The 20,353-nt window shown below is 49.6% G+C and overlaps 6 protein-coding genes across 6 annotated transcripts; 3 read left to right on the top strand and 3 right to left on the bottom strand.

The window, feature by feature from the left end:
* Positions 1–166: 166 nt before the first annotated feature.
* LACBIDRAFT_326760 (uncharacterized protein) lies at positions 167–1,716 on the bottom strand (the record flags this gene model as incomplete). Its single annotated transcript, XM_001880791.1, has 3 exons — positions 167–1,004; positions 1,062–1,340; positions 1,394–1,716. The coding sequence occupies 3 exons, from the start codon at positions 1,714–1,716 to the stop codon at positions 167–169; spliced, it is 1,440 nt and encodes a 479-aa protein (XP_001880826.1).
* A 774-nt stretch (positions 1,717–2,490) lies between these two features.
* LACBIDRAFT_296931 (major facilitator superfamily multidrug-resistance, DHA1 sub-family) lies at positions 2,491–4,435 on the top strand (the record flags this gene model as incomplete). The annotated part of the gene is made up of 10 exons (XM_001880561.1): positions 2,491–2,646; positions 2,697–2,762; positions 2,823–2,983; positions 3,032–3,054; positions 3,105–3,129; positions 3,192–3,231; positions 3,288–3,329; positions 3,381–4,080; positions 4,132–4,205; positions 4,262–4,435. The coding sequence occupies 10 exons, from the start codon at positions 2,491–2,493 to the stop codon at positions 4,433–4,435; spliced, it is 1,461 nt and encodes a 486-aa protein (XP_001880596.1).
* Positions 4,436–5,314: 879 nt separating this feature from the next.
* LACBIDRAFT_296932 (member of major facilitator superfamily multidrug-resistance, DHA1 sub-family) lies at positions 5,315–7,276 on the top strand (the record flags this gene model as incomplete). The annotated part of the gene is made up of 10 exons (XM_001880562.1): positions 5,315–5,470; positions 5,526–5,591; positions 5,651–5,811; positions 5,864–5,886; positions 5,943–5,967; positions 6,027–6,066; positions 6,120–6,161; positions 6,215–6,923; positions 6,976–7,049; positions 7,103–7,276. 10 exons carry the CDS (start codon positions 5,315–5,317, stop codon positions 7,274–7,276), a joined length of 1,470 nt encoding a protein of 489 aa, XP_001880597.1.
* A 273-nt stretch (positions 7,277–7,549) lies between these two features.
* Positions 7,550–9,618, top strand: LACBIDRAFT_294124 (uncharacterized protein; the record flags this gene model as incomplete). Its single annotated transcript, XM_001880563.1, has 2 exons — positions 7,550–8,895; positions 8,961–9,618. 2 exons carry the CDS (start codon positions 7,550–7,552, stop codon positions 9,073–9,075), a joined length of 1,461 nt encoding a protein of 486 aa, XP_001880598.1. The 3' UTR covers positions 9,076–9,618.
* Positions 9,619–9,904: 286 nt separating this feature from the next.
* Positions 9,905–11,521, bottom strand: LACBIDRAFT_294125 (uncharacterized protein). The gene is made up of 2 exons (XM_001880792.1): positions 11,328–11,521; positions 9,905–11,268 (listed from the first exon to the last, which is right to left on the bottom strand). Exons 1-2 carry the CDS (start codon positions 11,402–11,404, stop codon positions 9,993–9,995), a joined length of 1,353 nt encoding a protein of 450 aa, XP_001880827.1. The 5' UTR covers positions 11,405–11,521; the 3' UTR covers positions 9,905–9,992.
* Positions 11,522–12,287: 766 nt separating this feature from the next.
* Positions 12,288–12,926, bottom strand: LACBIDRAFT_296935 (uncharacterized protein; the record flags this gene model as incomplete). The annotated part of the gene is made up of 1 exon (XM_001880793.1): positions 12,288–12,926. The coding sequence occupies one exon, from the start codon at positions 12,924–12,926 to the stop codon at positions 12,288–12,290; it is 639 nt and encodes a 212-aa protein (XP_001880828.1).
* Between the last annotated feature and the right edge of the window lie 7,427 nt (positions 12,927–20,353).

The raw sequence follows: 20,353 nt of genomic DNA on the forward strand, positions 1-20,353 counted from the left end.
AGATTGGGTTCGGGATCGTAAACCTCGAAGACCTTGCTCCTCAGGTCTGCAACGCCGGCACGAGGAGTTTACTGTTGTGGTGAGTGGCCCCGAAGTAATGAAGCTCATGATTAGCCTGACTTGCGCTCATTATCGTATGGTCATTTTGAAGAGCTAACCTCGAGAGTCAAGAAAGTACAGCTGATCTCCTGGAAGGCTTGCTGGGCGTCATCATCCTAAAATCCCCATCTTCATCGTCCTCATCAACGTCAGACATCATCCCACCAAAAACACTACCCCCGCCCCCTTTCCTCGGCTCGGGGTTCAGCAGCAGAACATCCGGCGAACTATGCAGTTGCCAGATCTCCTCCGAGTCTTCAAAGGGGTCTTCATCGCCCAACTTCGACCTCGCTGAACCGAACAAGCTTCCAGTCCTAAATGACGACGAAGCAGACCGTCCAGTCGCTTGTCGTTGACTCCCCGTCGGTTGTGAATTCATTTGCAATTGCACTTGAGACTGTGAACAAGACCTCGCGCGCGGCTTAACAGGCGTTTCCTCCACCAAAGTCACACCCATGTCCCTGGAGCTCGTCTTCCCACCTGCCTTCTCCTTCTCCTGCCCAACCGCCAACTCCTTCTTGCTCTCCGTCCGCTGTATCTTCGGCTTGGACTTGAACACCCGTGACATGCTAACCTCGCGGTTTAACACGCGTTTCTTATTGACCCCCACGCTCCCCGCGCGTTCTTTCTCTCTTCTTTCTTGCTCGAGAGATATAGACAGCGAACGAGAGCGAGCAAGCGTAGCCGTTCGTGGCTTGGTTGTATTACTGCGGCCTGAGGCCGTAGAAAGTGCTGGGGAATGCTGTCTGGAAGTAGATGGTGCGCGGGATAGTTTTTGTGGAGGGTTAGCCGTTTCGGGGGAGGCGGATCGTTCAGTGGCGGGGGAAGAAGCGCGGTCTGATAAGGGCTGCGGGAAGACTTTGGATCGGAGGGTGGCACATTGGTCTGGCAATACCGCCTTGTACCTGATTCGAGGCCCAGAGTCAGTTTGGCATGGTTTGCAGGGGGTAAATAAAACATACTGAGGCTCGATAATGTCTTCGCAAAATATTTGCATCCAGTCACATTCCTCCTTTGTATCGCACAACTTGCCTGACAAGTCAAGGGTGGCAACTAACTGCCACATCGACAGTTTGTCCATGAAGACTTCCAGATGGTCTTCCAAGGTAAGAACGGGGACAGCCGGCTGCGGACGAGCAGACCGCTTGCGTTTCTTTGGCGATTCCAAAGGTGGTGGAGGTGGTGGAGCAGGTCCAGGTAATGATAGCTTCAACAGATAGAGAATAATCTGTATCTGTACTCTTCCAACAATTTTAGCTTCGACAACGAAGAAAACGCGTGAAAAACGACTCACTCTCGCCTCTCCATCCGATCCAACCACTTCTTTCGCCACTTATCATCTACCCAAGGTCCATCATCATTGGCTGATGCCCCGGAACGCGTCCAGTCCTCCTCCTCGGCCTTTTCATGCGACACGGCGTACCACATCATCATTTCCTCCATTTCCCCGGCGCCGCCACCGTTCATCAGGATCCTGGGCAGTTCCTCTCGGTATTTCTTCGTCGTAGATCCAGTCGTGAGCAGAAGTGGGTCAAGCAGCGCGTGTAAGGGATGGACAGTCGAGGTAGAAGGTGCGTGCACGCGTCGCAGGGATGGACTGAGAAGGTGTAGAGGCATTATTGACTGTAAAGCGTGTCAGCACCGCAGAACGCGTAGAATGCGGTTGAGAGAACCTCGGGGAGCCATAGGAATTGAAGGTACGTTCGGAAAACGAATTGTTCAGGTGTTTCTTCGTTTCGGTCAAAGGGGAAGTCATTTGAGATGCTTTTCTCTTGAACTGTAGACCAGGTCACCCTTCTGCTTGTTTCTAGTGAGTGAGGAAAGTCTGTGAGGGTTGCCATTTAAGAGTGATCGTGGAGGAGGAAGAACGGCCCGCCACGGCAATTGCCAAATCCTCTTCCTTGAAGGAACCACAACGTAGGTGAGCACAAGAATCATACTTTCTTTGCTTAAAGAAGAGTCTTAACTCGAAAATATCCCTCATCAGGTGGCCAATTGGAAATGAAACGATAAGGTTGGACTTCTTTGTCTGGAAACGGTGACACCTAAACGTGTGGTGCACCTCCCCCTTGAAGTGGGTCGTTTCTAATCGTTTCTGCGACAGGAATCCAGGACCTATACTAGTACTAAGTACTAATCAAATCTAGTACTCAATGGACTGGATCGGACCCTGGCGCGTAGAGTCGTCACAAAGCGGTTCCACTCTTCCCCATAAGCTGAAGCTTTGAGGACTCAATCTGGCGACGAAACCATGAACGTGCAGGGCGAAATAAGCTTGTCTTAATGGTTGGTGATCGGTGCTCCGTTCTTTCACCATTCACTCTTCTGACTCCTTACTTTTCATCTCAGCCCCCTCTTCCTCTTGCTTTCATTCGGTAACGACAGCTTGCAATGCATTCTCGTGACGAGGAGACACCTCTGCTGCAGTCCGCATGTCATGGAAAGAAGAAATCGACTCCTCTGCCATGGTTCCAGTTTTCCCTTACATTATTCCTACAGCTCGTGGAGCCTTTGACCGCACAAGTCATCTACCCGTTCATGCCAGAGGTGTGTATTCTTTTTGTTGTTTTGTGTGCTTACTGATTTCTCGAAATTAGCTTATACGCGACCTGGGTGTGACTGGTGGAAATGAATCACAAGTTGGCTATTATGTTGGCGTTGTCGTGAGTCTCGATCGTGGTTCTCGGAAACCGTGCTTCTTCTCATGACCATCTTGCACGTAGGAATCGATATTCTTTCTGACGCAAGCATGCACCGTTCTCCACTGGAGCTCAATCTCCGATCGAGTTGGGCGGAAACCTGTGATTCTGACAGGTCTCTTTGGTTTGTCGGTGTCCATGTACTGCTTCGGACTTTCGCGAACATTTTTGGGACTTGTTGTGAGGTGGGCGCTCTGCCATTTGGCTGACATAGGAGCTGATCCCTTTCGCAGCCGAAGTCTAAATGGAGCCTTGAGTATGTCACTATCTATTACCGTTGCCTTGTGCTCATACCACTGCCTAAAGATGGAAACATTGGAGTTATGAAGAGGTGCAATATTAGCCTTCTTTCAAATTGAAGAGCGCAACTTCTCATGAAGATATTACCTCCAGCGTGGTATCTGATATGACCGATGACACGAACATCTCTAAAGTAAGCATTTCCATTCACCCTATGCGACGCCTTCCAACCCAGATGCCGACTTTCAGGCATATGCCTACATTCCCATTGCATGGTCGACCGGTGCGACGGTGAGCGACGGTGCGGGTTTTCGTCCCAGCCAACTGACCACCTTCTGTTAGCTTGGTCCCATCATTGGCGGCTCGCTTTCACGACCGGCCGAAAGATTTCCTCAACTTTTTGGCAACAACGACTTTCTGCAACAATATCCTTATTTCTTGCCCTGCGCGATTCCAGCGACCTTTTCCGCCGTGGCTTGGCTTCTCGCGTTACTCTTCTTGAAGGAAACCTTGCCTGCACCCATTTGCCCTGCTTCATATTTCAATCTTCGCAAGAGCACTGCACCCCAAAACGTTGCTGGCTCTCAGGATCCATCTGTTACAGAGACCTCCATCGCCACCGTGCAAAGCCACAATGAGAAACCCTTACCGTTCAGGGCTCTTCTGACCCGAAGAGTAATGTTAGCAGCAGCAAATTACGCTTCCCTCTCCCTTGTGGACATTGCCTTTCGAGCCATCCAACCGCTCTTTCTCGCCACTCCCATACACCTCGGTGGTCTAGGCTTGCCCCCATCCACCATCGGCAAAATTTTGTCTGTATTTGGCGTTCTGAATGGACTGTTTCAAATGTTTTTCTTCGCTGGTATCCATGATCGATGGGGTTCCAAGAAGGTCTTCACCGCGGGCGTTGCCTCAGCAATTCCTGCATTCGCATGCTTTCCCGTGATCAACTACTTGGCTCGTGTATCGGGATACAGCAATATGTTATGGGCTTTAGTTGGATTCCAAACCGTGGTTTCGATAGGCCTGGGCATGTCATACGGTGGGCAAGCCACCATGTTCGTCTTCTCTAAGGCTTGAACTGTTGATATAGGGGCCATCTTCATATTCATTTCGGCGGCGTCGCCTAACAGAGCATCTCTTGGTGCAACGAACGGCATAAGCCAGGTGAGATCGTCCCTTGTTACCGCCTAGTCCTACTCATGTGTATCGTTATTGAACAGACAACCGTTAGCCTTATGCGAGCGATCGGACCAGCTTTGGCCAACTCTCTCTTCTCGCTCTCGATGGAGAAGGGATATCTTGGGGGTAATCTTGTCTATTATCTGCTTCTTATCGTTGTGGGCATAGCATTGGGTGTCGCTTCACTGCTCCCCTCCCATATGCGGATGACATAACTCTTGCGGCGCCCACATCATGACCTTTTGGTATTGTTCTCTACGAAAGCTCTTATAGTTGCGGGGCTGCGAGTTAACTAGAGAAAAAGCAATTATAGATGGGGTAATAAACAAAATCAAATCAAATGTCCACGAAGCCTCTTTCCAGTTCATACACCCTTGTGGTCGAGATGGATTTCAACGTTGTCGAAAACGTGAACAATACCTTTTCTTAACCTGTCACCTAACAGAACCCTCCAATAATCCTCCGCCGGATAGTCAAGATTGGCACTTCGTCCTGATAAATACGAAGCCAGCACAGCTTGCGGGCAGGGATTTTAGTAAGGTTACTGAAAAAGCTAACTCCAAGCTTTGACAGCTGTGTTACAATAGCCATCCAGTCCACCTGGTTTGGGTCCTTTGCTGGTCTACTTATCGCCCAAGTCGAGATATAGACAGCCCTTATCAAATAAGAGCTTTGATGGGACCACAACGTCGGACTTGCAGCTCGCTGATCTTGCGACTGGTGACGCTTCGGATGAGGGACAGAAGTAGTTCTTCAAACTGCATGCAAATTGGGCCACCGCCCAAATCATCGATCATCTGCAGTTATGATCGGGCCGTTGCAGGTTACTAAATAAGGAACCTTCCCAACTCGAAAGGCGCCGCCTGGCGCCCCTCTCGTCCGGCTTCCATCATTCAGCTGAGGGGACCACGAGCGTGCAAGGCGAAATAGCCGTTGTCGTGGCTGGTAATTTCGTCGAATTCTGACGAGTCATGTGGACGCATGGCGGGCACAATTGCCGGTCCGTTCTTTAACCATTCATTTTTTCTGACTCATTATTTCTCCTTCTGCCCCCTTCTTTCTCTTCCCCCTTTTCCCAGTAACGACAGCCTGCTATGATTTCTCATGACGAGGAAACGCCCTTGCTACACTCCGAACGTCATGGAAAGAAGAAGGCAACTCCTCTACCATGGTTCCAGTTTTCCATCACACTTTTTCTCCAGCTCGCAGAGCCCTTGACCTCACAAGTCATTTACCCATTCATGCCAGAAGTATGTACCATTTCACGTAATTTGTGGCGCGCTCAACTCATTTTCGGGAGACAAGCTCATCCGCGACCTAGGGGTGACTCATGGAAACGAATCACAAGTTGGTTATTATGTTGGCATGATGGTGAGTCTCCAAGTCTCCTCCTTGAGCTGAGCTCCTTCTGACAGTCACTTTATACGTAGCAATCGATATTCTTCCTGACGCAAGCCTGCACCGTTCTTCACTGGAGCTCAATATCCGATCGAGTCGGTCGAAAACCCGTGATTTTAACGGGTCTCTTTGGGTTATCGGTGTCCATGTACTGCTTTGGACTTTCGCGAACGTTTTGGGGACTTGTGTTGAGGTGGGTGCTCTATCTATCTTCTGACCAACATTCGCGCTCATGCCTACCGTAGTCGGAGTCTTAACGGCGCCTTGAGTACGTTACTTGGTCTTACTCGCTTACCTCTACCATGCTCAATCTACTGTCTCAAGATGGCAATATTGGTGTCATAAAAAGGTTAGCAGTACATAAGATTAATTTCATGAAGCCAAATCTGATCGAGATCTTATGTACAGCATGATGGCTGAAATGACAGACGAAACGAACATTTCTAAAGTGAGTATCATTGACCTCCACGACGTCTTCCGCGCTAATGACTACGACTTTAGGCATACGCTTATATGCCCATCGCATGGTCAACTGGTGGGACGGTAAGCTATTGCACAGCTCGTAGTCCCACAGACAACTGACCACCTTTTCTTAGCTTGGTCCCATCATTGGCGGCTCGCTTTCACGACCGGCCGAAAGATTTCCTCATATTTTCGGCGATAACGACTTTCTGAAAAAATATCCTTATTTCTTGCCCTGCGCGGTTCCAGCGACGTTTTCTGCTATTGCTTGGCTGGTTACATTCCTTTTTCTGAAGGAAACCCTACCCTCGCCAATTCCGGTTTCTCAGTTACTCAAAGTCCGCAAGGGCAAGGCTAACCTTGCCCTTCAAAACGTTGTTGGCTCCCAGAATTTATCCATAACAGAGACCACCGTCGTGACTGGGAAAGATCGTCATGAGAGTCCTGTGTCGTTTCGGGAACTTTTGACTCCAAGGGTACTCATAGCAGCAGCAAATTATGCTTTCCTCTCTCTCGTGGACATTGCTTTTCGAGCCATCCAGCCGCTCTTCCTCTCCACTCCCATTCATCTCGGTGGTCTGGGCTTGCCCCCATCCACCATTGGCAAAATTCTATCTGTATTTGGCGTTCTGAATGGAATGTTTCAAGTGTTTTTCTTCGCTGGCATCCATGATCGATGGGGTTCCAAGAAAGTCTTCACCGCAGGCATTGCCTCAGCACTTCCTGCATTCGCATGCTTTCCCGCAATCAATTACTTGGCCCGTGTATCGGGATACAGCAATGCGCTATGGGCTTTGGTTGGATTCCAAATTGTCATCTCGATAGGCTTGAGCCTGTCATACGGTGAGGCAACCTGTATTTCTGTCACCCTCAAAAGCTTACGCCGCTCGTGAAGGGGCTATCTTTATATTTATATCTGCAGCCTCGCCTAACAGAGCATCTCTTGGTGCAACGAACGGCCTAAGTCAGGTAAGATTGTCCCGGTTGCGGCTCGCTTACTGCCACTTACGTGTACCGAGCAGACAACCGTTAGCCTTATGCGAGCAATCGGACCAGCTATGGCCAACTCCCTCTTCTCGTTTTCTATAGAGAAGGGGTTTCTTGGGGGCCATCTTGTGTATTACATCCACCTCATCCTTGTGTGCATAGCATTAGGTGTGGCTTCGCTGCTCCCTCGCCACATTTGGACGACATAACCTCACGAAAGTCTTGCGTCGACCCACATCACATTTTACCCGCATTTAAAGTAGTATACCCCCCATTGTTCGATGGTCGCGTGAGTCGTAGTCGACTAGAAAACAAGAAAAAATCATAAATAGGGGTTGTAAACAAAAGCAAATCAAAAGGGGATTGCCACGAAAGGGTTACTCATCGCCTTTCCACCACACTCTTATGATCTCTTTGTTTCTCCCTCATAACTCTTTATAAAGAGCCCACACACTTAAACGTCCCTTCATCTCTTTGTTTCAATGTCGTCGTTCGCGAGCCTCATGGCGCTGAGTGCCACACAAACTAAACAATCGCAAGGGGCTGTACAAACAGCACTACGGGAACGACAACGGAAGGAGGAACTCAGGCGTAAACAGCAGGAGGAGAAGGAGGCTAAGGACAGGGAGTTAGAGAAGCAAAGGCGGCTTAGGATGTTCGAGGACCAGCGGAAAGAGGAGCAGAGGCGGCAACAGCTTGTCGCAGAGGAGAGGGCACGAGAGCTCCTCATGCAGAAAAGAGAGGAAGAACAGCGAAATTCCCTTCTGTATGGCCCCAAGAAAGCGGCTAAAATGGCGTCGACGTCCTCATCACCACCCGAGGGCGGATCCAAGTGGCCCACGTCCTCGTCGGGTGTTCGGGAGACTGTCCGCAAGCGCCGGCTCCCTGACGCATCAGATGACGAGTCAGGAGGCTTGCCATTGACTCGTGAGGAGCTACGGGAGAGGAAACTGGCGGTCGAGAGACGCAAGTTGTACTCCGCTGGCAAGCGGTCATCGCACTCTGGGGGGTATAAGAAAATGGGCAAGCGCCTTCCGGGGGGCGCTGTGGACATACAAACTTCTGCGCAGGTACCAGAATCTTTCGCAGGCAAGTCCGTGAAGGATCGCCTCGCGGCCATGCCCAATACCCTGACTAAATTGAACACGAACAAGCGAGACACTCGAACTATTGACGAGATCGTGCAGGATCGTGCGAGGATGAAGGAAGGCAAGACTCTGCAAGGCGATGAGGCCCTGGTGTTTGACGACTGGTTCACCACCAAGAAGAAAGAGGTTCCGAAGAAACTAGTTTCTGCTAGGCCTTCGCCTCCGTCTGCACTCCCATCGGGTTCGAACACTCCTGGAAGCTCAGCGTCGATGTCAGCGGTGGCTGCCCATAAAAAGGTTTCTAGCGCACCCAGGCTGAAGAGTGTTCCTCCCAAGACGCCAGCAGCTGCTCCATCCTCAACGCCAGCCGCTAATAGATCATTTCACTCGTCCTTCTCGCGTCCAGCGTCGGCACCTGCTGACAGACAGAGTGGAACCTCTAAGGCGCCAATGTCAAAGCCATCCAAGGCAGCTCTTGTGAATGGAAGGCAAGCAACCTCCTCTACGTCTGCCTCAATGAAGAAGCGGCCCCGTTCTTATAGTCCGCCTGCGTCCCCACCGCCATCCAAGAGACGTCAGCTATCTGACGACGAGCATAACGAGGGAGATTCGAACCTCAAGAGCGTTATTTGGGAGATCTTTGGCAAAAAACGAGACAAGTACGTTTCGAAAGATGTCTTTAGCGATGATGAAGACATGGAAGTCGATGCTACCTACCTTGAGAAGGAGGAGGCTAGGAGGTTAGTCGCGACCGTTGTCCAAGGATCAAGAGATCCTTGGTTGCTAACCGTTTTGTTTTCTATAGTGCTAAAATCGCAAAGAGAGAAGAGAAGAGGGCGTTGGAGGAAGAACGACAACACGAGGAGGAGAAACGTAGGCGCAAGAAGGAGAAGGAGCGTCTTGCTGCTGCTCGAGGTTGAAACCGACACCTTTTCGCATGGCACGAGAGCGGCTATGTCTCTTCTTGTTAGAAGGTCTGTCGGGGAGCTCAAGCCTCATGGAACGTTGTCATCTAGAGCTCGTACCCTTACCCAGAACATCATAGCCGTCGGCCACCCACCAGGCTTGGAGGCATGTACTATTTCTCTTTCCATTTTTGCATTTGATCAAGGCTATTTTGGATGGCAATTCTTCGCATTCACTACTATCTCTACACCCAGCAAATTCTCCCTCGCCAATCCACGTTGTAGTGTCTCAACCATGCTGTTGTTACACACACGATGGACATAATTATACTCACACTCCATCACCACATATTTATTCCATATCCCCCATCACATCCATGCTGTTGCTTTGTATAGCTGTCTCGAATAGTTTCTGGTTCTTTCAATCGCGCCTCTCTGCCTTAAATACAACATGTATACTTTTGAATAGATACTACTTGTTAGACTCAACATTTACGTGTTGACTGTCGTTCTAATGTACTTCATACCCTCATACTATCTATCCTTTCATAGATTACGAACTCGGACTTATATAAGGCTGCAAAATCAAAATTGACTGGGGATACCATTCAATATTTCGCACCGATGTCAATTCTTTGAGGACCGCGTCTAGCAAACCACTGAAAGCCAACGAATCAATCTCGAGTTGCAATTCTCGAGGTCGATTCAAGGATGCGAACTTTGCGAAGTACTCACTCAACTCTCGTGTTGAATTCCCCTAAAAACTCAGATCAGCGCACGCACAACTCCTCCCTTTGTTCACGATCGGAAATTCACGCTCACGAAAACCTCACAACGAAAACAAGAGGGGGTTATGGCGCCTACCCTCCCGAAACCAGTCGAGAGGGCTCAGCATGATATATCGTCATAGTCCAAGTTGAAATACACTCTATTTAATGATCATTACTTCGTCGAGCTAATGATGCCAAAGCGGCCCCGCTGAAACCAAGGCGGCGTGGAAGGAGAGGTCCACGCGTACGCTTTTGTATTGGGGCTTCTTCGCGCGGCTCGGGGGGACCACTGGTTCGCTGTTGAACAGGTGCAGGAGCAGGTGAGGGCTCTCGGGCTACAAGAGGACCGCTGGTGCGTTTGGGGGTTGGGGCAGGTTCACGTGGTACGAGGGGCCCAGACCGCCTTTGTGAGGCAGGCGTGTACTCCTGACCGGAAGGCATCCCTTGTGGCTGACCGGAAGGCATCTCACCGGAAGGCTTGAACTGTGGCTCTGGTTCCCGGGCTACTGGCTCGTTGGTCACTTCTTTGATAGAACGACGGGAGTTAGCAGCGGCGGTGGTCGCTGCTGGGTCCGCGGCAGTTGTTGTAGTCGCGGACCCATCAGCAGCGGCAGCAGGTGCGTTGGGACCGGCTGCTCCAGGTGCTGGAGTTGGCTGAGCCTCACCGGAGGAAGTGGCGCTGCTTGGGGCAGCAGCGGCAGGGTCAGCAGAGCTAGTGGGCACAGCGCTGCTTGAGGTAGCAGCAGCGGGGTCAGCAGAGCTGGTGGGCACGATGGAGCCTGTGGCAGAGGCAGAGGTGGTGGCGGCAGTGGGTGTTCCCGAAGGGCTGGAGCTAGAGCCCGCTGCAGGGGGCTGGTTGCACTGATTGTTGGCAGGAGGAGCGGGAGCGATCTTGTCAGAAACGTATGTAACTTTGTTCATCAAGACGGTTGTCTCCTTGATGGTCGTCCCTGGCTGAAGAGTCTGGTTCGTCGTCGAGTCGATGAAGTTCTTGATCACTGCCGTCGTATCAGTTGAGTTAGCGACGGCAGTGGGTACAGCAGGAGCAGCTGTGTCATGACGTTTCTCGAAGAGCGCTCGGCGGGGATACCGGCGTTCGCTCTCTGGCTTCTCAGCACGGGCAACAGGGGGAGTGTCCGCACGTTCTGCGTGGAGATCGCTGTACACACGACGGGGGAACCGGCGCTCCGAATCAGGCTTGGGCGCACGAGCAACAGGCGGCTCTACCGGGTCAGCACGCTTCTGGTAAAAGTCGTGGTAGACCCGGCGGGGAAAGCGGCGTGGAAGATTGGAATCTTCAGTGGAGGCTTCCCGTTTTGCAACGAGAGGCGGAACAGTGTCACGGACTTCGGGAACCTCTCTCGAAGAGGCGAAGCGAACCTTTGGTACGACCGGTTCGGTGATCTCAGCCCTGACGACCATGTCAGCGTCAGTGTATCTGTTATGTAATGTCATTAGAAAAATACTATGTATATAGGAAAGTTTTAAAAAAAATACCTGATGGGAGCACCAAAGACGGAAGCGGCGTTGAAGACCAAGGTGGCGAGGAGAAGGGTGGATGCTGAGGAAATCATCGTAGAACAAACGAAGAATAAGAGCGTCGAGTGATAAGGATCGTTGGGAATGGACTATCGACCTGCGAAGACAAGACGGACTCTGGGGCAACCTGCGCCGAAGAGATTGAATGGATGAGCACTGCTGGAGATTCATCATCTTCAGTCCACGTATTTATACAATCCGTCTCCTGGGAAATCAGTAGGGCTGTGCTTCTTTACGTGACATTTACATGTGCTTGTGGGTGCTTGGCAACTCCGCATACTTTTGCTTCACTTCCAGACCTATTGCAAGATGACTTGCCGATATCTGTTACTGATTTTAAAAGTCTTTCTGGTCTTTTCTGCTGGATTGTCCAGGACAAAGGACATCCATTCTACCGCATTTGCTTTCATTTACGCCCACTGGATTGTGTTTCGACTCCCTTGATGATCGGCCCATGCGGGGCCATGCTGTGCCCTGTCAATACGCCGTTTCAGCTTCAAAAATCTATTGATATCTCTATATACTTGCTTTGACCTTGACGAGCCCTTCAGACATGTTGCACGTCTTGAAAACCGGACAGGCTGGAACACGCTCGGAAAGTTTAAGTGATTTTATTATTGGTCGCTTTTTTACCTCAGGTTTTCTGCTCGGTCATGCCACCGTGGATGTCGGCGCCGTCATCACAGAGCGCTTATTTTGTAACCTCCGGTGAGTAAAGCTCGTCTAACTTCGCGTCGAACTTATCACTACATTTTCGCAAGCTTTTTTTAGCTGACTGCGTACGTATTCCAGCCAACCCATCACACTGTCCATAATAATACACAAATATACAAGTCCATGACATAGGAAAATAATTGCACCTGCGAAAGAAAAATCTTTCAGCATCGGAAACCCCTCCAGCACGGCGGAGGAACCTACTCAAAAAAACAAATCGTCCCCGAATTCAATAGTCTTCGATAGCATCTGCTGTTCGAGGTTATCCCGAAGTCTGATAAATAGAGGGCTTTTAAGACGTGGTCGTCGATTACAAGACCCGAAAGAGCACAAGCGAGCTTCTGGCTCAGCCGCCTTCGAGGTGCGCTCCGCCATGCTTGCCAAGAGTTCCTCAATTTCCTCCATGCGCGCGTCGAGCTTATCTATCTCATCTCGGAGGGTAATCTCATCGTCGTCCCTTTCATACAGCTCTTCGTCCAGGTCTCTATCATCTGACCCCTCTTCTTCTTCCTGCTCATAAAGATCCTCCGCGTCAAAATACCGCGTCTTCACCTCATCATCCTCATCCTCTTCCACGTCTTCAAACCGCGCGTAATAGAGATCCTCGTCATCGAAATAACGCGCTTCCATATCTTCGTCTTCCTCTGTACGGACATAGAGATCCAAGTCATCGTCGTCTAACGCGCGAATGTACACAATATCCGAATACTGTCCGTCCACAAGTGTGCGGTCGTCGTCTTCGACCGCTCGTGGGTACTTCCCTTCTGAGGCAACGTTCCGGGATGGTAGACGTTCAGTGTTTCTGAAAATGCTGCGACCGCCCGTAGGACGTTTATTGGGCATCCCGTATCTCCAGGTCCGCGTGACTATATTCAAGGAGTGAATTAACGGATGGGTGCCATGACATGACTAGAGAATGAGGAAGTACTACTCACCTTGAAGAAGAGGCAAAGGAAGAAGAGGCAGCGCTGAACCCCAGGGTTGTGAGCACCAAAGTGGCAGAAGGTGTCGCTAAGATCATGATACTTATCTCTCGGGGTAGTTAAGTAAGGTGTTAGTAGATAAATGGTGCAACGGGGATTCATCGGCAAAGCTGGTGGTTATTGGTTCTAAATTCTCTGGGGTAGTGGAAACTACGACAACCGGTGGATCTTGACTGTATCCACCTAATTCTAGGCCGGGAATGTGACCACATCTAGCGCATTCATTGAAGTTCTTGCTTAGTGAAGGCATAGCGCGGTAGGTCTAAATCCCTGATCAAATCAATTATCCGTTCGCCGTCTACAGCCGATCAACGAGCTGACTATTTTATTGGGGATGTGGGGTAGTGTAGATATGACAACGAGTCGGTTGTGCATACGGTGGCTGATGACATAGCCTCAACGGATGCTTACCGAGATCAGGCTCCTTGAAAGTGCCGAGAAAGTCCGCAGCTTTCCCCGATAATGACCGTTGACGTACACGCAAATAGACGACGGTAACGGCGGCTAGAGTGGAACCGACCGCGCCCAGGCTAGTCGCCATACCCACTCCCACTTTTTGCGGCTAATGACCAAGTTTGAGATGTATTAGTTCTAGGGTGTTCGAGGCCGTGTGGGGAGTAACACCGAGAGGCGCATCCCCACGATGATAATGCCTAGCAGGATGTAGTAGACCATGTACCCTCCCAGGAGCTTGTGTTGCAAAGATACCGAAAATAGGGATGATGCAATGGTAGGCGCGAAGGACCTCATCCCTGATGCTATCATCTGCCCGATCCCATTTGTCGACCCCAGTGCTGCTTTACCTGGTGCGTACTCCACGAACATAATTTGGATGGATCCTGTTCCTTGGAGTGAGATATTGCTAAAGGAATGACGACGAGGGGACATACCATATGCCATGGAGATCGTAATCTGAAAAGCGAGCTGGATGATCATTACAGCAGCCACTATGCCGTCAACTTTCCCTGCCCTCTTTGCAAAATAACTCATGATAGGGTACGAGCCGATGCAAATAAGAAAGCTGGAATACGCCACCATATAGACCCTCCTAGGACCAAAATGTCTAATCAACCGGCCCAGAAAGTTGATCTGGATGAATGCATTGAAGAAACCAAACGCTCCGAGGACCACACCTATTCGAAATGGGTCTAATCCAAGACCGCCCAAGGAAATGGAGGTTGAGTACATCAGCGGCAGAAGGGCCGCGTGGCTCATGTCGGTGAACGCGAGGAAACCATAGTTTAGGAAAGCCATGAGGAGTGGTCGGCTAAGGAAGGCCTGGAATGGTGGGGGTTGGCTTGTGGGGGGAACTGTAGATTCAGCAGTTATGACACATAGCGAATCTTCTGATAGGAAAGGTGTTGTGGACCCATAGTTGCCGCACTCAGCGCGGCTCTCAATGAGAGGTATGGATTTTTCTTGGGAGCACGAAGTCCAGCGCATGATACGCCTCTTGACATCTGCCAAGTGTCTCCATCCAGCAGCGTCTGGTAAAGTCTAAAGAAGGCTATTAAAATTTCGTCCCCGTGAACTGAGATGAACTTACTTCTTTTAGGGCGATCAGCGATATCGGGAATGCGGAAAACGCCAAAAGGGACGCAGCAGCACATGGAAGGAAATAAGGATGGTCTTGAAAAAGACGAATCTTCCCAAGTGTGTTTGGCCATCTTTCAGCGGGGTTGCTTAGCAGGCCACCTAATATGGGTCTGTTTTGAATCAGCGAAAACATGTCAAGATAAGAAAATTTAGAAAGTACCCAATTGTAATCCCAGAAGTCCACATCAACTGGATCAGGGCAAAGGCATCTGCTATGTTCGACGAGTCCGTTATCTGAACATTTCAACAGAATGATTAGAATATTAAGATATGAACTGTTTTCCGGGAACTCACCTCACCGAGGACCGTCTTGGAAACACCTAACGACACATAGATCAACATCATGCAACGTATTCTACAGATGATGGATCTTACCGATATTACCGTTGAAGATGCCTTGCATGCACCGATAGGCGACAAGCGGCCAAAAGGTTGTTGAGAGGCCAAAGCAAAGCATGGCAAAAGTCAGACCAAGAGGCCCCAGGAGCAATATGGGTTTTCGTCCATAACGGTCTGAAAGCCATCCCCACTGGAAGACGGTAAGAGTTTCTGCCAGAAAAAATAGCGACTCCTACAGTAACAATGAGAAACGGGCAAATAAATATAAAAATTGACTTGCAATAATACCAGCGTAATATCCAGTTCTTCGCTCATCACCCCCGATTATACCAGTGTCTCGGACGAACTGATTGACAAATGGGTAGATGACGGTGGCCGTTATTGGCTCTGCGAATTGGATGAGGAAAAGGACGAATAACTGGACTTTGGGGAGAGGCGTCTGTTTTGGAGTCACCGATCCCGACCCAGATGAATTATCGAAATCATTTAGATGGTAAGCATCGTCTGTTTCTTGTGCACCTCCACTGGACATGGTGATGGTACTTTTCCAAGTTTGCTGGCAGTCCGGAGTTACGGGTTACTGAGAAATTTTCAAGGCAAGCTATGTACACCGTATTAAGCGCCAAATCGCTGGTACGTCATATGTGAAACCGGACAGTCCCTGGCGAACTGCCACTGAGGCTATGAATTGTTGAGTAACGGCCGATGTCGGATTTCATAGATGCATCGATGAGCCTTCATTGACTGCAGAAAGACTCAATGGCAGTATTCGCGCTTTCCTCTCGATGGTTGTTTAGAATTGAGATGACAATTTCTTCTCCGGATTGTGGTGATGGTGTAGTTTGGGGAGTTGAATCTAGCTTTTCATGGAAGAACCCGTTAAGCTCCGGATGAAAGTTTTTTGAGCAGATGACGAGAGGAAAGCGAAATTGTCAAGGGACAGACATTTTTGTAGAGTCAAGAACAAACTGAGGGTTCGAGCTCAAGGGCCTAGTATAGCTTTTTTGGACGCGTTCCAAAGAGGATGATGCCAAATAAAGCGCTTTCAAGTTCTTGTGATTGAATATTCCAAGTTCGAAGTCCCCTCAAAACTCCAGATATTCCTTCGAATTATACCTCGACGCGTCGTTTACACTCAGTTTCGTGTAGTCGTAATGTCAAGCGAACTCGTACAACCTTCAAGCGCTGAAAGGACTTGTAAAGGATACCAATTTCGAACGGGCAATCGAGTATGGCTCGCGCAATGATGCTAGTCGACCGGCCGCATCTCGTTAGGACTTGAAAAAGCGTGCACGTTAGCCACTCGTCCGAAGCGTACGTACTATTTAAGTCAGTCTAATTCCTAACTAATTCCGACTTTTTTCAAGCTGGCGGGCTGAATTTAAATCCACCTACTATATAAAAGTAACAGATTCTGTTCAGCCGCCTCCTTTCTTCTCCTTCACAATCCGGCATTGTTAACAAAACGTATCTGCGATATCATTCAAATCTTCCATGTCGCTCACACTGTCTGCCGGGAATCTTCTCCTCGAGCTGTGGTCCAAACGACTCCTGCGTTGCACCTTCATTGCCGTTGCAATGGGGTCCATTTTTCTTATCCTGCACTTTAATTTTCGTGGAGGGTTGAACCCTACTGCTGGTCTTGGGGAGAGGGCTGGGCTCGCCAACGCTGAAACCTACCATTCGGCCACACCCACTTTCGTTGATCCCGATCCGAGCGATATTGCTTCCTTCGGAATGGCAGCTTGCGCCGCGGTCGCTATTGCAGCATCGATCACCGTTCTTATCAGATCCTCCCGAAGAAAACCATGGGTTCGAGCATCGCGGTCGCCGCCACTCAGTCAAGCCAAAAAAGTGTCAGCCACTCCAACATCTAGGGTCATCAGCTTTGAGGGAACTCCTAAAAACTCTGAAGTCGTTTTAAGTACCCAATGCAACAGCTGCCCAAGCGGAAGGCCTAGCACAGGATTGGGATCTACCAGAAGCACTGTAGATAGGGTATCACCGCGTCTCGGAATAGATTCGAATCGACCAACATCAACGATTTTGAATGGGTGCTTTTCATCACAAGACTCTCTTTTAGGAATTCTGGAGGAGGCGGAACGTAGAGAGGTAAGAGCTTCATTTCAGATACAAAGCATAAAATCATATCTTTCCCAATGGTAGGCGACAGCGAAGGAAAAGGATGACAAGCCTATCGCACATCCTCCTAAGAATGCACTCAGACCCACGGCCCCGAGTTTCGTTCCTCGAGATCTTCTCTGTTTTCCGAAAACGCAGGTCGTTCGTATATCCCCCGTTACCTTTTCACAGCTACAAGACGTGTCCGAGATATTCAAGGATTCCCCCGCGGTCGATATCTGCGTATGTCCTCACATTACATCGTTATTCCTTTGTATCGAGTCGTTCGCGTTTCCAGGTTGGGTCCGACACAAAGTCCATATCTCAGCCCTCAGTGCAAAAAACTCAAGCTGCAGCACCTTACATGCCACCTCAGGTTCGTTTGATCACTTTTCTGTCTCTTCTTTTTTCACGCCTATAACCAGACACATCGATTCGTCCCTGGCGAGTATCAACAACACGTTCCTAATCCTCCAAAGCCTCAAGGTCCCCCGCACCGACCCTCGCCTAAAACAAACCGACAACCGGCTTCAATCAAGCAAAGTAAACCGCAACAACCGCAATTGGCCTCAGCCCCTCCAAGCAGGCGATTTTTACCGATCCAAGCCACTCTCAGGGAACCCCCTCCGTACTTGTCTCTCGCTCCTTCGGACAGTCGTATGTCTCCTTCTCCGATCACTTTGAGCAAGGATTCTTCTCCAGCAGCTGCTTTAGAATTTCCGCCCCCCAGTATCACAAACCTTCCTCTTGTGAACCGGTCTTCGCGGTGGGGACCACCAAAAAGCCCTCCAGAGGTCTCTATGCACCCTCCAATGGTCCACGCGCTCAGCCCCGCCGCAGCTTTACTTGCAGTTCCAAATCTTCGTCCTAATGCGATCAAAATCGTAAGTCCTCTGCCGGGAAGACGCGCACGCGGTCGAGCTGCACGTATGCGTAAATGGGCCGAAGCTATGGCTGCGACCTTGGATGGGGATGTCCATGTTTCTGATTTTGAATTGCTTGATGTGTTTGATGGGGATTCTGGAGAGGATTAAGTGCAAGTTCTGCCCCTTTCCTTCCGTTACGTTATTTATTTCACGTCTCCGCGAGTATTCCTTGCCATGATTCATTCCGTGCATATACATATATCCCATTTTATTCCCAAAGTTAATGTAGTTGAAAATTTAAGGTTAATCACCGCGTTGGAGGTCCTCTCAATTCCTGTTTGTCCTCTGCTTGTTGAAGCAGTGGGAGATGCCCGATAGCTTGTCACTGGTGCACTGTCCTTCCTAGTTTTGGTAGCAGCAAGGAGCACCGAATGCCGACTAGAGTGACACCAAGTAGGAAGAAGTAAACGAAATTTCCTCCTGCAAGATTGCGCTGTAACGATATTGAGAATAAAGAGGAAGCGACGCTGGGAGCAAATGCTCGCATGCCAGACGCTACCATCTGTCCTATGCCGTTTGTAGCACCCAAACCGGCCTCTGGTGCGTTTTGGACGACCATAATCTGCATGGATCCTGTAAATAAATGAGCTCAACTGAACGTGACATTGGTTTGACGGGGAGTGCCTCACCGTACGCCGCAAATATCGCAGTCTGGAATGCAAGTTGGATGACCATGACAATGGCGACGTTCCTGTCTACCTTCCCGGCTTTGAGAGCAAAGAACTTCATGACCGGGTATGATCCCAGACATACAAAAAGGCATGCATAAGATGCGATGTACACGGTGCGAGGGCCGAATTTTCTGATTATGCGGCCGAGAAAGTTGAGCTGTATGATTGCATTGATAAAACCGTAGACGCCCAAGATAGAACCGATTCTGAATGGGTCCAAACCAAGTCCTCCGAGAGGGATCGATGTAGAGTACATCAATGGCAGCAAAGCGGCATTGCTCATTTCGGTGAATGCCAGGAGGGCGTAGTTGAGGAAAGTCAAAAGAAGTGGTCGGACGAGGAATGCACGAAGAGGTGGCGGTTGTTGAGTGGCGGTTAGACACCCTGGATGTGCATCCTCGCCGGCAAGTAGCGTTGACGTAGAGGAGTCAAGAGAGTTTATAGCTCCGTAGTTTTGATTATTGTTTACTCCATTGAGACTCGTCGTTGGGAAGTACCCTTGTTTATCTTTCGTTGTCCGTCGAAGTAGACGGCTTTTCAATCGAAGGAGTTTCTGCCGACCAACGGCAGTCGGCAGGGTCTGAACAATATCGATATCAACAATTTTTAGTAAATGGAAAAGAAACAAACCTCCTTGAGCGCTGCAAAGGCAATCACAAAAGCACAAAAGGCAAGAAAAGACGCGGATGCGCATGGCAGGAAGTAAGGATGAGTTTGAAGAATTTTGATACGCCCCAAGGTGTCTGGCCAGCGATCGGCTGGATAGCTCAATACACCACCCATTATTGGTCTATCATAGAAGCAGTGAGCAGGATGTTGACAGACGATAAGCAACTGAAGCGCACGCGATGGTGACCCCTACGCTCCACATAATTGGAACAAGTGCAAAGGCATCAGCAATGTTGCTTGCGTCCGTGATCTATCAGAAATGTCACTATGAAGATGCGAATAAAAAGGCCACTAATCTTACCTCTGCTGTGACGCTTTTTGAAACTCCTGGAAAAAGGCTCAGCGATGGGGAGCGATTTATATGACAGAGATATACCAATGTTGCCATTAAAAACTCCTTGGAGGCATCGATACGTGACAAGTGACCAGAAAGACCTGGATAGGCCAAACCCAAGCATAGCACACGAGAGGCCAAGTGGGCCTAGCAATAATACCGGCTTGCGTCCGTAACGATCTGATAGCCAGCCCCACTGGAAAACGGTCAACATCTCTGCCAAGAAGAACACAGATTCCTGGAAGTCATGGCCAGTTGAAAACATTTCGACACCACAAGGAAAATCTTACGATGACTCCTGCGTAATAGCCCGTTTTTCGTTCATCGCCTCTTGTTATTCCTGTGTCTCGCACGAATTGGTTTATGAAAGGGTAAATGACCAGAGCTGTGATCGGTTCCGCGAATTGGATTGAGGAAATAATGAACAGCTGCAGTTTAGGAAGAGGCGTTCGTCCAACTTGTGGTCTCGTGTCGTGGTTGTCACCATTGACGTCGAAGGAATGGTTTCCCTCAGCCAGCGACCCATCTTGGCGTTTGTTCCTTCCTGCCATATGGCGAAGTGAGGTTAGCGACTTGACTCGTCGACATTGACTTTATACAAACTTTATATGCCGGTGGGATTGATTCAAAT

Source organism: Laccaria bicolor, genomic scaffold, assembly GCF_000143565.1.
Source record: "Laccaria bicolor S238N-H82 LACBIscaffold_11 genomic scaffold, whole genome shotgun sequence".
NCBI classification, from domain to species: domain Eukaryota; kingdom Fungi; phylum Basidiomycota; class Agaricomycetes; order Agaricales; family Hydnangiaceae; genus Laccaria; species Laccaria bicolor.

Excerpts from the sequence above, each read along its gene's own strand:
- LACBIDRAFT_294125 (XM_001880792.1), bottom strand. The coding sequence starts at position 11,404 with ATGATTTCCTCAGCATCCACCCTTCTCCTCGCCACCTTGGTCTTCAAC. Across the intron at positions 11,269-11,327 it reads GTCTTTGGTGCTCCCATCAG|ATACACTGACGCTGACATGG; the intron begins GTATTTTTTTTA and ends ATTACATAACAG.